The sequence below is a fragment of the Serinus canaria genome, chromosome 1A (assembly GCF_022539315.1).
Source record: "Serinus canaria isolate serCan28SL12 chromosome 1A, serCan2020, whole genome shotgun sequence".
NCBI classification, from domain to species: domain Eukaryota; kingdom Metazoa; phylum Chordata; class Aves; order Passeriformes; family Fringillidae; genus Serinus; species Serinus canaria.
The window spans coordinates 57,993,434-58,008,484 of record NC_066314.1 but is presented as its reverse complement, the minus strand read 5'-3'; the positions used below and the strand labels follow the sequence as shown (position 1 = coordinate 58,008,484).

At 44.8% G+C, this 15,051-nt stretch overlaps 2 protein-coding genes across 2 annotated transcripts in view; both read left to right on the top strand.

Moving 5' to 3' along the window:
• LOC103819604 (cystine/glutamate transporter-like) overlaps positions 1–8,891 on the top strand; it is a 32,301-nt gene extending 23,410 nt beyond the window's left edge. The window contains 4 exon segments of the mRNA XM_050969687.1: positions 1,110–1,284; positions 7,215–7,255; positions 8,170–8,248; positions 8,771–8,891. Coding sequence (XP_050825644.1) covers positions 1,110–1,284; positions 7,215–7,255; positions 8,170–8,241 — 288 coding nt within the window. The 3' untranslated portion in view covers positions 8,242–8,248; positions 8,771–8,891.
• A 2,006-nt stretch (positions 8,892–10,897) lies between these two features.
• LOC108962639 (protein mono-ADP-ribosyltransferase PARP12-like) lies at positions 10,898–13,663 on the top strand. Its single transcript, XM_018918659.3, has 3 exons — positions 10,898–11,748; positions 12,739–12,890; positions 13,330–13,663. The coding sequence occupies exons 1-3, from the start codon at positions 11,681–11,683 to the stop codon at positions 13,608–13,610; spliced, it is 501 nt and encodes a 166-aa protein (XP_018774204.2). The 5' UTR covers positions 10,898–11,680; the 3' UTR covers positions 13,611–13,663.
• Positions 13,664–15,051: the final 1,388 nt, after the last annotated feature.

Here is a 15,051-nt window from a genome sequence, read left to right as displayed (position 1 = left end):
CGCGCAGGTGGCGCGGGCCCGTGCTGCGCTCTAGTGGCCGCAAGGGGCCGTCGCCTGCCGCTGCCCGGGGGAGAGCAAAGCGCGGCACACGTGCGACAGCTCCGGTACTTGCTCTCTCTCTAGCATTCTGAGTTAAAAACTGTGAGAAAACACCGGAAAGAGGAGGGAGCAGTCCGCTCGCACACCTCTCAAGCAGATGCGCAGCGTGAGTGTGTGCATGTAGGAGCAGCTGGCAGAGGATGCTCTGGCTGGAAAGACAAGAGTACCTAAGTTTGATGGCTGGATGGCTGCCATACCTAGAGCAACTGATCTCTTCCAACTTGGCATGCTGAGTATCCAAAATACAATACTTTATTACTAGTAAAGATTGTCACCTTATATGAGAGCAGCTCCTTCATTCCATCAGCCATGGCAAGGAGTTACTTGGCAGAGTTTGGATCCAGAGACAGAGGGAATGTTTCACAGTTTTATTATTTATTGCAGTCTTCCTATTTGCTCTCCAAACAACCCAGGTGAATTGGCTCATCCAATAGGGTATGGCTGAAGTGCTGAGTGCTGCTTTGATTTTCACCATGGTGTCACTGAAGCTGAAATTCTTGGTGCAGGTACTACAGAGATAGGGAGTCTGGTTTGTCTTGGTTTAGTCACTATAAGTCTCAGGCAAGCTGGAGGCAGGTCAACATGAGTCATGAATTTTATAAGCAAAGAACAGTTTGATTCAAAGTGTCAGTTCTTTCTTGGCTTCAGATTTTCCCTCAGCAGTTGTCTTAGGGGGTATGTAGGTATGTGTGCCTGGGCATGCACAGGTGCAGGACAGTCACAAAGCCATGGGCTGTAGGTGGCTTCTCCCCCTGCTTCACTTCCAGTTGCAAGTTAGGTTTAGATTTTGGTGTACATGAATATAGGAGGCATGCACCTCACAGAGCACACTGGGCTCTGAAGATGGTGCAGTTGTTTGCAGCCTGATTGTACAGAAGCATTCTGCAGGATATGATTATTCTCACTTTCTTTAGGCAGAAAAATGAATATAGCGTGTGCTGGCACATGCAGAGTGTGATCGGCTACAGCCACCAGTTTTCCCTGATTGTCTCTTGTGCTCTTTTCCTCAGGTTCCCCTGTTTGTTCCTGTCTCTTTTACCATCATCTGCCTTTTCACAGTGGCAATGTCTTTCTACTCAGACCCTGTAAACATCAGCATTGGATGCACCATAGTTTTGAGTGGTTTTCCAGTCTACTACCTCATCATTCACAGGCAGATGTCAGACCGCTGCCGCAACCTGTTTTGTAAGTATGCTTTTCACTTTCAGTATTGTGGACCTAAACATGCCCAAGGGTCAGGGTGCTGGTTTGTTGCCAGGGCTCACCTCTGATGCAAATTGCTTCTTGACCAACAGACATCATGAAACCTAAATCATGACTGCTGGCACCACTCTGGTGTCTTTCCCAAGGCACAGCCTCCACAGCCAAATTAGTTTTAACAAAGACAAGACTGAAGTCTACCAACAGGGGGAACAGAGAGGGTCTATTTCCCATACTAGCTCTAGTACCTACTAAACTTTATCATGTCTTTGGGATCATAAGCTCTGGGTGAAATTTGTCTAGAATAGAAAGACAAAAGGTTAGGATAGAGAGACTACAGGCAGACGCTGTAACCCCATGCACAAACTTGTTTGCTGAAAGGCTGGGGAGAGGACTGCTAGGAGAAGAGTACTGCCAGAGGTCTGTGAGCTTGGCGAAGAAGCCAGGATGGTTTGAGTACAAATGTAGCCATGGAAATGAAGTACATCTCCGCTCCAGGCAGTGTGTAGTACAGATTTCCTTTGGATGTAGGCATGGTGGCACAAGGGTTTTTCAGAAATGAGAGCCCAGGTTTGAGTTTAATTTGTCGTTTCTGTTCCAAGTCTTGTTTTCTTTTGATTTGATGTTGGATGGAGGTGCATCACTAAACCACTCAATAGAAGACAACATATTAGCAAGAAAGGAAACAGATACAGTGATCTGCCAACATAAAGTGCTCCTGCAATCAGTGCTGATGCTCTGATTTTCAGCCATGTCTTAGGATTTCCTCTGGACTAAGATTCCTTCCTTTTTTTCCACCTTTTCAGATTATCTTACACACAAACTACAGTTACTGCTGGAAGTTGTCCAACAAGAAATCAAGACTTACTGAAAAAACCATCAAAACTCACAGAAGACAATAAAAATCTACTTACACCATTTTTGACACCTTTGATCCTCCTAAAAGCAGGCCATGATTTCATTGTTTTTAGTCTGAGGATGACTGAGCCAAAACCTTGCTAAGTGTTCCTAAGCTTGCCAACTGGGATCAGTCCTGCCCTTTTATTTTTTTCAGAAGAGCAAACTAGTTCTCTGAAATGAGCTTGCTTTGACTGCAGAATGTCTTTGAAACCAAGATCCTAATTTTGCAGCCTAGCCCAGTCCTGAGAAAAATTGTGTGTGTGTGTGTACAGAGACAGTATTTTGTTTTCCTGGTTTGGCAAATAGAGGAAGTGGGCATGTTGCAAAACTTAGAATCCAGTACATGGAAGCCAAATGCAAATTTCAAACAGAATCACTGTAAGAGCCTTGTTGTGGACAAGGGGAAGGGCTAGGGAGAGCTAATTAGAGATAAGGCAGATGAATTGGAAAGGGGAATACAGGGGGATAAAATTTTATCCACCAGAAACTGCAGATTGAGCTAATGAGAAGATATTTGAAATTCAAGTATTAACAAAGTAAAGTCAGAATGTTTTGCTTTGATTTTTGTATAAGCAGACTGAGATTTTTAGCCTTGAAATGATCTTTCAACTTTGAATTTTGCTTTTCTGAAATAACATTTTTAAATGTACAAGTGCATTTTTAAAACAATCAGTTAAATATCAACTAGAATATGACAGGAGAGATCCTAGTCTCTTCCCTCGCTTCCCAGATCCACTCTTCACCAGTGAAGTTGTAAACTCAGAATTTGGCCTAGCTCCAGTGAAATACAATTCCTCCTTTAATTAGACAAGACCACTGATGAAACTTCAGCAGATTCCTGAATAAATGCATCTTCTGGTGCTGTAAGAAGACATGAGAGACTTCACATCCAAGCTTTAACTTGCCAATTGCGCATGACTTGCTGATTTAATCCATAAATGCTCATTTGAACTAATGGCATAAGAAGGGTTTCCATTATTGGATTACTTTGGTTTACATTATTTCATTATTGATGTGGCAATGTTATGTCCAGATCGCACAGCAATTACCCATTTACAATCACGTAATTGTTAATCAGTTCCTAAAGATGGGAAGTAGCATGCTGAGACACCTCTAATGACTGCTGGAAAGAGGAACAGCAGAATGTGGAGCATTTTAAAATACTTTGTATCAAACATTTATGTACTTAAAATTTAAAAAAAAGTACAATGTAATCTACTGAAACATGTAAAATTTTGGAACTAAAGTTGGGTTATTTTCAAAGCAATTGAGAATTATTATTCTTGTAGTGATTGCTTCCTGTTCCTGTGCTGAATTAAGCTGGGACAGCAGCAATGTGGTTGCACCACTACCCTCCCACAATTTAATTTACAAGCCACTGGACCTTGTCCAACAGGAAATACAGTCTCACTGGGAAAATCCTCACAGCAGAAACCATCACAACCTACAGGAGAAGTTACTGGCTTTAAATGATAGAATGGATTCAAGTGAGATCTGGAAACGCTTCCAGGATCCCATCCCTCCTTATGCCAGGTTTTCTTGAGGCTGAACCGCCTGGCACACCCTCCCACAGCAGTCCAGTGGTGGACCAGGACCCACTATGGGTGGCTGGGGGACCAACCTGCAGAAGACCTTGCAGAACCAGGTAAGCTCAATCACCCCAGCATTTCCTGGGTCCACCCACTTTGGTTTGGGGGATTTTACACACCTTAAGGTAAAAGCATGAGGTACTGCCAGCCTGGTCCTAGGCTGTAATACCCATGTGAGCACTGTACATATGTTGTAGCATCAGGACTTCCACACTGAACCTTGGACCAGTCTGAAATTGCAACAGAGCTGCTGCATGTCACAGGGGCACAGACAAGGGGTGAAAAGTCCCTTCTTTATCTATTTCCTCTGAAGAGAAAAAGCGAGCAAGAATTGAAATTCCTGGGAAGAACTAAGTAATGCTACCTGCTGGACCATGGTTTCTTTATAAAGGATAAGTCATTTGACATATGCAGGGAAACCACACTTGGGTGCCTCTGCTGACTGTGCAGGAATATGATCTTGCAGGGCTATACATAGGAAGTCTGCTCTAAGACCTGTCCCATTCCCAGATACTGGACATGCAGACAGATATAGTATCACAGTTGAGAAATCAGAGGTTCAACAGCTCCACGGACAACATTGCAATTAAAAGGGATAAAAAAAGAAAATACAATGTTTAGAAGATATCAGTTTACAGTGAGCTCAAGTTTCCAGTTTATTTTTAGAGAGGATGGTGTGCTGCTCCCGGCAAATATATGTTAACATTCTACCAAGCCAGAATGCTCTTCCTAAAGCTCCTGTCTCATGTCTACTGCAGCACTTAGGCCTCAGTGGGTCTAAGAGCTTCAAGAATGACCAGAAGCGAAAGAAAGTGAGTTCATAATCACATTTGTGGTGTTGGTTTTTTGTTTTGTTTTGGGTTTTCTGTGTGTGTGCTAGGGGTTTTGTTGTTGTTGGGTGGTTTGTTTGTTTGTTTTAATGCTATGTCTATAGAATGCACTCAGAGTACACCCTTTCTGGAAACTCAGAGATTTATGTGTTTCAGCACTACTGATCTGGTGTGACTGGATCACCAGGAAAGAAAAATGTTCTGGGCAGTTCAACTGAATACAATCTGAGATTAAAAAGAAGTCAAAGAAATGCTTTTGGCTTAACAAGTTTGCATCTTAAGACTATTTGAGGTGTAGTTAAGCTTTATGCCTCAGAGCTCTGCTGGGAAATGTCAGCTTCTGAAAGGCTGGAGGTCAGACTGGAAAGCTCTTAAGCCTTGTCTGATTAGTGTGGGGAAGAGCAGAGGGCAGGATCAGACTTCAAGGTGCAGGAACAAGAACACCTGGGATGGTGCAGAGCTCCTAGGGCTGAGCGAGCCTGTCTCGCAGGGCTCTGTGCTTGGCACACACATGTTTGTGTGGCTCAGTGTGGCTCTGCTTGCTGCAAACCCCCCAGCAGGGCCCACACAACCCTGGGGAGAGCGGGATGGACAACACCCACTTCCTGCACTGAGTTTTGGGGGGACACTTTGCAAGACAACGTCAGCTGTTGGCTTTCCAAGAATGATGTTCCAACAGAAGCTGCTTCTTATAGAAAGGAGCAAGTCCTGAATATCCCCAACCATTGGAAGGCTGAGAGGAATTGGGTCTAGGTAAGTACAATAACAGGAACCCAGAAGCAGGGGTAAACTCTGCTGATTTGCAGTGACACTGATTTTGCAGCTGTATCTGCCAAAGCCCTGGGCTCTGCCTGGCCTGCTCATTCTTGGCAGATGTGCATGCATCTGTCGCAACCAGCAGGAGGAAATGTTACTCAGCCCCACTTCCTTAAGGGTCAGTGGCAGAGAGGCACCCATGCTCCACGGAGAGGCTGTGAGGGAGACAGCAAGGTACTGATGGGCTGTGGGCAGTTAACAGGGAACTCTCAGCTCTGCTCACTCTCACAGCCAGCTCTGGCTCACTTTCGAAGGTGTTGCTGCACCCGGGGCACCTTTGCCATGCAGAGCAAGGGTTGAGCAGGCTCATCCAGCCTGGCAACAAGAAGGCTGATGCCCTCAGCTCCTGAGGGTGGTGACTGGGCAGCCCAAGGACAGAACTGTGCCAGGGAAGCGGCACATGCTGGGCTCTGACAGCCTTCCAGGGTGCAGCTGAGAGAGGAGGGCTGGACACACAGGAAGTTCAGGTTTTCATAGCTTGTGGGCTTGGCTTTCAGTTCTGCTGGAGGGCTACCTGCTTGCACTTTGTCATACTGTAAGTTGTGTTTGTATCTTCATTCATTCATCTTTTTTTCTTGTGTAAGGGAAAAGGTAGCATGAGGCTTCTTTTCAAGTATAAAGTTTTCTCTGTATAAAGTTACTCCTGTTAAGATAAAAAAAGCAAATGTAGAGTTGCACAAGACCATGTAGTGAGGTCTTCAGCAAAGTGTGAAGGACACTACCTGTCTTGCTGGCAAAACATTTCTGTCTTCTTTTGAAGTGTTTTGCCTCTGTTTATTTCTAGCTGGGGTTAGTTAATCCGTGGAGAATCCCAGCATGGAGCAGAAATGCTGGAAAGTGAAAAGGAAGGAAGGTCACAAGTGGACAGATTTCCAAGCTCATGTGATTAGCGCAGACTGGGAGCCCCAGGTCTTGGCAGGGGAGCTGGCAGGGGTTAGCAGGGGTTATCTGGAGTGGGGATAGAGGGAAGAGAGAGTTGGGCAGCAGTGGAAAAAAGCTGCCTGGGAACATCATCCCACCCCACTTCCCTGGTTTCCTTTCCATTTCCCCTCTCCTCACCCCCCTCCTCAAATTCCCCCTTTCAAATCTGCCAACTTCAAATTCTTCAGCCATGCCAATAGCAGCATCATCATGGTGCTGTGCAGAGGGGAAAAAAAGTGACAGCCAGGTCCAAAAAATCTCCTGGTAGTGCTGGATCTCTTGAATGCCCTGCAATGGGAGAGAAGAATAGTTCGGAGCATTTTTCTGGGAACAGGCCTGGCTGGTGTACTGTGTACACAGGCAGTGCTGGAATGAGGTCTGCCTGAAGGAGAGCTGGGCTCTTCCTTGCTCTTTGCTCTGGCAGTGCAGGGCTGCCACGCCTTTGTTTTGGGGACCTTTGCACTCTAAACAGCTCTATGAAGCAGCTGCTTCTGTAATGATTTCCCCTGACTGGCCTGCTCTGAATACCCTTGATCCCTGCCAAAGTACAAAGGGCATCAGAGCTGGATACATGATCATTTCCAGTTTCTGTTTCGATATCGTGTTCAGATTCTTCAGGCAGCTCACAGTAGCTCTGTCACAGACCCTTGGAAGATCAACGGCTGGCAGCTTTTGGCTATGGATATGTGATCCACAATAGGCAATGTTGTAGGGGCAGTAAGTTGGTGAGTTACATTAAAAATGTGTTGTCTGGTTCCATAACTGGGAGATTAAATTAAGGGTGAAGCACAGCAGGCAGCAAAGTAAAATCCCATGAGTTGGAATTATTGGTGGCTGTTTCATTTTCTTCTCTTTGTAGGTGCTGTGTCTAGGACAGAGTGCAGAGTAGAGACTTTGCTAGTAAGTAATAATATCCCCTCCTGCAAGTGAGAGCGGGTTTCTCACTCCCTGTCCTCAACAGAACTCTCCTTTATCAGGGAGAAAATAAGATTCATGATCTAAAATAAAGCCAAGGTGACCACTGGGCAAGACAGACTTTGCATGGGGAAAGTTAATTTATTGCCAATTAAAATAGATTTAAATTGTGAGAAAAGAAAATTAGATCACTTATTCCCCCCTGCACGGATTCCCAGGTTCAACTTCCCTCTTTCATTCCTGACTTTTCTACTCCCTCCTACCAAAGGGAGTAGAAAAGTCAGGAATGAAAGAGGGAAGCTGAGAGAGGGGAAGGGAAATGGATGTTGTTCTCAGTCTGTAAGACTTGCCATCTGCTCCTCCATCATTCTCAACAATTTCCTGTGCTTCAGCAGGGTTCATTTCCCATGGGCTGCAGTCCTTCAGGATAAACATGCTCTAGCATGGGTTCTTCTCCATGGACTGCAGCTTCCCTTAGAGCCAGTCCACATGCTGCAGCATGGCCTTCTCCATGGGCTGCTGTGTGGATCTCTGCTCCATGGACCTTCACAGGCTGCAGAGGCACAGTTGTCTCACCATGACCTTCTCTATGGGCTGCAGGGGAATCTCGGTATCAAGTGTATTTTCTTAAAATGTGTTTTTTAGGAAGATACTTTTTGGAGAAAATCAATGGCACAGGTCCAAGCCAGAGAGGTCAGGGTAATTTCTGAGGTGCTTACCATGCCCCATTAATATCCAAACACCAGTTCCTCAGTTCTGGGGCAAAGCTGCACTTTTCAGCTGAAGGGGGTCTCCTTTTTCAAGAAGTGAATAGATTTCTGATCAGACCAGGGATACTGCACAATTTGACAGTTTTGGAAAAGACCCCTACTTTGATCTGGATTTCTTTTCCAATGCAGGGCAGAACAAGCAGCCAGGTGCCCATCAGCTCTTCACTTGTGTTGTCTCCTGACTCATCTGTCTGCTCCTGAAAATGGAGTATGTCTGGTATTGGCTCGATGATTCCAACGAGTGGATTGAGTATGGGAAAGAGGTGAAATTCATCTGCTGTTCATGCCAGAAGCTTTTGTTAAGCCATTTTTGGAGAGTTCTTTAGAGCGTGTTGTTCTGCAGCTGGTGTGTTCTACACGCACCACTGGGTGCCCCTGCAGTGCTGCTCCAATGCCTGGGTGGAATTGTCTCCTTAATTGTCCCTCAAAGCAGGACTGGAACTCTGTGAAAGCTTTCAAGGGACTGGCTTGGGAAGTGGGTGTATTTTCCAGAGCTGACAAACATCATTTGGCTGGAGCTGACCACACAGGCTGTGGGGTTCTTTGTTGCTGCTGTTAGAAGCAGCTGTGCTCGGTGGGGTACCCCTCCATCTCTGTGGAACAAAATGCTTGAAGCCACAGAGACTTCAAAACATTCTCCTGCCATAGGGAAACATTGATATTTCCCCACAGTGGCGCCTAAACCAAAGGGTGGTTTCTAATACATATAATTTCCTTGCTCTTTCTGCAGCACCCAGATCACACCACTGCTACTGTAACATCTGCATTTCTGGAGAATGAATATCAAGCTGACAAGAATGGTGTTATTTTCTTCAGGGCTGGTTCTCAGCAGTATAAGTTAGACTTTGCAGGTGAAGTATCTCCTTGTTTTAATTTCTTTTCATAGCACAGCTGGCTTGAATGTTTTCACACTATGTCTGCATCTCTTTGAACAGCTCTTCTTCCTCCTGCAAATTTTCTCCAAGCAGAAATTGAGCAGCAGATAAATTTCTCTAAACTTCTGACATGCCCCACTTGAGCTTCTACACTTGGGCATCTGTAGTCAAAAAAACATACCTGACAATATTGTACATTCAGAAGAAGAGTTGAGAGTAAATGCTTCATGGCACCTTGGCTTATACATTTGTGTTTATACACCTGAAAAAGAAGAATGAGAAGTCAGGGGAAAAAAAAGGCACTGAAAAGTCAAAAGGTGAAGAAGTGAGCCTATACTGAACATCTTGGAAGCTCCTTAAGGGAGAGAAAGCACAGTGCAGCAAAGAAAAATTTAGGGCTGGTTTCATAGAGAGAGAAATGGGAAAATTAAAAATGCTTTTCTGTTTTCAATTTATTTTCCCATCTTAAAACTCCCATTTGCTTTCCAAACTTTAAATGTTTCCTGGCATGAGTAAAGAGTGGTATTTAAAGGAGGAAACAATGGATAATTAGCCATGTCACACGGCATGTGCTCTGTGATACTGTCACAGGACCAAGAAGGGAGGGCAGGCTTTGCTTTTAGCACTATGGAGCAGCCCTGTGCTGCCAGGAAAGCCAGGTTTGTGGCCCCCATTGTACTGAAAACTCTTTCCTGCTGCAGGCCTGCCATCAGATGTGCCATCATTTTCTCTGGCCAGCAGCCTGGATGTGAATACCAGTGCAGGTGCAGTTGGTGCTTGGTTGCCTTCAAGCTTCACAGCCTGTGCTAGCAGTTGGTTGATCTTGCTGATCTCCAAGTAGGAGCAGTGCAAGTGGGAATGAAGTTTGCACTGAGGTGGTTAGGATAGAGAGAGCACCACAATGCAATGTTCAGGGTTACTTTCTCTTTTATTTTTACTCAACATGGAAGAGCCTGTCCCTAGACAATCTCATTACTGAGTTATTGTGTTTTTCTTTCAAGACATGGTCCAAACAAATGTGCTCTTTAAAACTCAAAGAATTGTTATTCGACAGCCTAAACAGTCCGAAGATGGACAAGATGAAAGGTAATCCACATTCATTGTTTAACAATGTCTCTAGAGGACAGCACCTTTCTGCTAAGAAGTTCCTCCTACCTGCCTAGAATGCAATTTTCTACTTCTTAAATTAATTTTTAGATATCTTTTCCTGACTGGTTTAACAGTACATTTTGCAGTGACAGTATTTGTAAATTATGCAACGCTTCTGTAAAACTCTCTGGTGGGATGTTTGCTGGCAATCTCTGGCAGCTGTGACAGACCACTAGAGCAGATCTGCTCTCTCTGTGAGAGGCAAGGCCACATAGGGCTGACACAACCGTGCCAGGAATTTTTATTCCTTTATTTATGCCCCAACACTAATAAATAAACTGTGCAGTGATTAGGAGTGAGGGACTGCCAATCCCAAGAGCTGTGGTGCATGTGAATGTCATCTCTTGGAAAGCTGAGAATAAGCTAAAACTCAGAACAGGCAAATCCACTGAAATGAACTGAATTAGAGGCACTTACTTGAGATACCCTATCTCATGGCTTTTTCTAAAAGAAGTTCAGCTTAATTTGAACATATCTGCTATAAATGTTATTTGTGCTACTGATTTATTTTAGTAAGAGCTGTCTCTGCTTTAGCAACTCACCAGCAGACAGTGCATGTGAAGCTGAGGGTTCAGTTAAAGTATTGGTTCAACCTAAGGTGTGTTCATTCAAAAAGAAAACAAACTAGAGCTTGTGAATGGACGCCTGAAGGCTGCTTTAGAGCCTGTGGTTAGATTCACCTGAAGGGGGATTTGGTTAGGAGTATCACCAGCTGACTGGCTCCTTTTTCTATTCTGTAGCCAAAACACGACTCTGTCACATCCTGCCTATCCTCCACAGTGGGACCAAACGGCACTACCTGATATTGGGTACAAGGTAGGACTTTCCAGCTCTCCAGTGGGTAGGGAGAGCTCTCTCCTGCACTGATTTTTCCAAGACCATAATTCAAGGCGATTGAGATGTTACCAGCTTTTAAATGTGTCTTGTAAAATAAGCAGCTATGAAGTGAAACAAGACTGACAGTTTCATATTCAGAACAGATGTGCATTTCCTGGGAGGCTCTCTGAGAATGATATGGTATCATCTCCTTTATAATACCACACAGGGTAAGAAAGGCCATTGCTGCTCATACCTGTGCTTTGCACTCTCCCAAGGCACTTCATTCCCTGATAAACCAGATTAATTGTATCTTAAGGTAATATTTCCTCTGTCAGTTTGGAGCAGGGTGTTATTTGCTGTGGTAAAACTGCAGACTAGCCCTGTAGGGCAGAGTAGAGTAGAGCATCAGATCAAGGGGAAACTTTCACTCTTCTTCAGTCTGAATGCTGCTGTGCATTTCAACTTTAGGTTACTCTGAGCTAAAAATAGTCCAGATGTGGAGTTGCACCCTCAAAGAGAAGCTCGTCTGGGATTTCACTGGTTTACCTCAGTTGGTGCCTGTGCTTCCACATGGGGAGTGATGGTAAAGGAAGGTTGATAAGAAAAGCAGAAGCAGCTTGTGATTTTGTGGTAGGGCTTTTCAGCAGATGTGAGAAGGTTGATGAGTCCTTTGAAAGGACTGGGAGTTGTTACTCTCAGTAATACAATATTTTTAGTGCTTTAAAAATTTTCAGTTGATACAGCTCAGCAATGATTCCAAAGAATATACAAAAATCAAGAGGCTGTTTGAGAAGACAATGAAAGATTACTGCATCAACCAACTGCAGAGGATTCAGAACCCAACACTTTGGGACATTTTTCAGTGGTTTGTATCTATTTTATTTCATTATCCTTACTGTATGAGAAGACTGGTATTTTCTGATCTCTTGTCCTCCATAGTCTAGATTTGGACTATGTAGACTCTGCCAAATTCAGAGGTCTAGCAGAGGTGAGGCTGCCACACATCTCTCTGCCCAGGTCTGGCTGGTGGCCCAGACTTATGACTGCCCCAAAACCTGGCTCTCTGAGGCTGAGGCTTCCCTGAGGCAGTTCTGGAAGGGGACTGGTGCTCCTCTATCTGTGACCGAGTTGTTAGCATTGCATCCATATTCTTTTGTGTGTGCAGAAGTGAGCCTTTTAACCCTAGCAAGATATGTGTGTGATTCTTGCTAGTATTATTCAAAAAGTAAATTCTTTTCCTTCATCATAACTGAGCTTTGGTGTTTCAGGTTTATTCTTTTGGTTTTAGCCTCTTCCACATAGGAGTTAGGAAAAAAAAAAAAAAAAAAGAGGAGACTTTTTTTGGTGATAAAGATAAGGGCAGAGATTATACCATCTTCATTGTAGCTTCACACAGCTCTGTTTTATAAACATATTTATGTATTCAGGATTTATATAACATGGGAACTGACCAATTCCTAGTCAGAGATGTTTTTCTCTTTACTCTCTCATGTGGTATGAAGTCGTGGGTGACATAGTGCATAGTGCTGCTGAGAACTTTTTGTTTTGCTGGCAGGAGCCAGCTGTGTGGCAGGGTACCAGCAAAAGTGCAAAGCAGGCAGTAACCCCACCGAGAGTGGTTTGCACCAATGTTCCACCATGACCCAGAAGTAGGGAGGAGTTGAGTTGGGAAATTTTCCTGGTTCCTTGTTTGAACCAGGAAAACAAGTAGGGGTTGTTTTTGTTTGTTTGTTTGTTTGTTGTTATGTTGGTTTGCGTTTGGTTTTGGTGGTTTTTTTTGTTTGGTTTGGTTTGGGTTTGGTTTTTTTGTTTGTTTGTTTGGGTTTTTTGTTGTTTGTTATTGTGTTGTTTCTAGGCAAAAAGAAAAGATGAAGAAGGTCAATCAACTGAAAGGGGTGAATGAGAGGCTCCTGTTTCATGGCACAAGTCCATCCCATGTGTCTGCCATCTGTGAGCAGAACTTTGACTGGAGACTCTGTGGGACTCATGGGACAATGTATGGAAAAGGTACAATGCAGAAGGGTGTAGGAGCTGTAGCAGCAGGGACTGCAGACCCCAACCAGCCTGGGGGATGTGGATTTGAAATGACTGATGGTTCCTGACCCACATACTGCTGCCTTTAGGGCACGGTCACCTGTGTACTACATCTGCATTGCTTTAGGTAGCACCCACTGCAGCAATCCCATTCCAGGAAGGACTAAAACCACCTCTCTTTGCCTCAGGTACCTGCTCTTGGATAGGTAGGATGGGGAGGCCGATGGTGAAATGTGGACTGGAGTTGGTCGGTACTTTACAATAAGCCAGTGTGGCAACCCCTGGCAAGAATGTTCTCCCACCTTGTAGGGCTAGCTGGGCTTGTTGGATTGCTGGCTGCCAAGGAGCTGGTAGCATGTGCTTGTCCCTTGGCTGGTGTATTGTCTGACCTGTGGCTTGTTCTACTACCTAGGAAGCTACTTTGCCAGAGATGCCAGCTATTCCCATGAGTTCTGCTCCTCTCAAGGTGGGCGCTACAGCATGTTCGTAGCTCAGGTTCTTGCTGGAGACTTTGTGCAGGGGAACCCGGAGTACTGCCGCCCTCCACCCAGAGACAAAAACTCAAACAGACTTTATGACAGCTGCGTGGATGACCCGACAGACCCTTCCATCTTTGTCATCTTTGAGAAGCAGCAAATTTACCCTGCCTATATCTTGGAGTACAGCCTTGAGACCAGCTGTGTTGCCCTGTAATGAATGGTGGAATGTCTTTTGAATTCACACTGAATAAATTACTCTTCAGTACATTTTTTTAAAGAATGTTTGTTCAATTTTAGTTGTAGCTTTAGAATTCTTTGTAGTGCAGTGAACCAGTATCAATCCCCTGATTGTTTGGGGGGGCACAGGTTTTTGTTAGGGGCTATTCTTTCCCCAGAAGCAGTGCCAAGCTTTAGCATTCAGCATATCTCTAGCCTGGAATGGGGATGTACCTGCCTTGCATACCATGATGCAGTGACACCTGCTGAGTTTAAATGACCTTGATCCACTGATATGGTCACTTTGGGTTGATTCCTGCCAGTGATGGTGTTGATATGCCAAAGGGAGGCTGGGCAGGGAATGTGGAAGAAGGAAAAGTGAAAGTACCTACACCATGGTGCTCCAGAGAGGAATCATGGCCTGTCTTTGAAGTAAATTGCAGGAAGCTCCTCATCCTGAAGGCTTTGTAAGTAATGCTGACAAAGAACTTTGCTTTGTTTCCTGATCACATTGCTGACATTTCTTCTTACCTTGTTCTGCTGTGTCAAGTCTGCATGTGTCTGTGACACCCTGTCCTTCCTCTGTTCCCACTGGATTTAGGTCAAGAAAACAGGGATATGGCAGCTGCTCAAGTCAGATCCCCACCATACCATGACACCAGCAGTGAGGAAGTCTATGGTGAGCTGAATAATGGCACACAGCAGTGTCCCACCAGGGCTGCAGAGCCAGTTCCTGCAGCAGTGAGCAGTGAGACACAAGGACTTTGTGAGGGCTGGCTGCTGGCATGGCCACCTCCTTGCCACCCTGCAGGCTGGCACTGGTGGTGGCTGTTCTGGATTACCCTGCTGCTGCCTGGCATTTCTGATGATGGAAAAGTGCCTCAGTGTTGTGTGCTCCAGCTAGGATGGATGGTGGGGAAAGCTTGAATTGTGGTCATAGTACTTGAAACTTGGTGAATAATGGGATAACACTTGGGATGAGTGACAGCATGGAAGCAAAATGAATGGTTCATTTTAAAACAATCGTGAGGTGTAAGGTGTAATTCAGCAGAGGGGTCACAAGTAGTTCACTTGTGTGTGCCACAGCTGGGAGGAACCAAGAGGAGGGCTGTGTGTAGGATCTCATCAGCTTTCCTAAAGCTGCTATCTTCAGGCACAATCAGTGCCTTTAGAGAATTTTGAAAGACTGCAGTTAGTCCCTAAGCTACACTTATTCATGCAATTCCATGTCTCACTGCTTTTGCAGAAGCCTAAAGGTTGTTATTTTGCAAATTAGTGATCTAGTCTTGTCAGTCACAGGTGAGCAGAGAACTTTCCACACAGTCAGGAAGTAAAAATGAAAGTCACTTGAAGTGACTTAAAGTGGATGGGAAGGGACTGAACAGTGACCATTTTCAGCTGTCACCCTACACTGGTCCTTGCAACATTCCACAGATTTT

Coding starts and splice junctions, on each gene's coding strand:
- LOC108962639 (XM_018918659.3), top strand. CDS start 11,681: ATGAAAGATTACTGCATCAACCAACTGCAGAGGATTCAGAACCCAACA. Junction 11,749..12,738: donor CTTTGGGACATTTTTCAGTG/GTTTGTATCTAT, acceptor TGTTGTTTCTAG/GCAAAAAGAAAAGATGAAGA. Junction 12,891..13,329: donor TGGGACAATGTATGGAAAAG/GTACAATGCAGA, acceptor TCTACTACCTAG/GAAGCTACTTTGCCAGAGAT.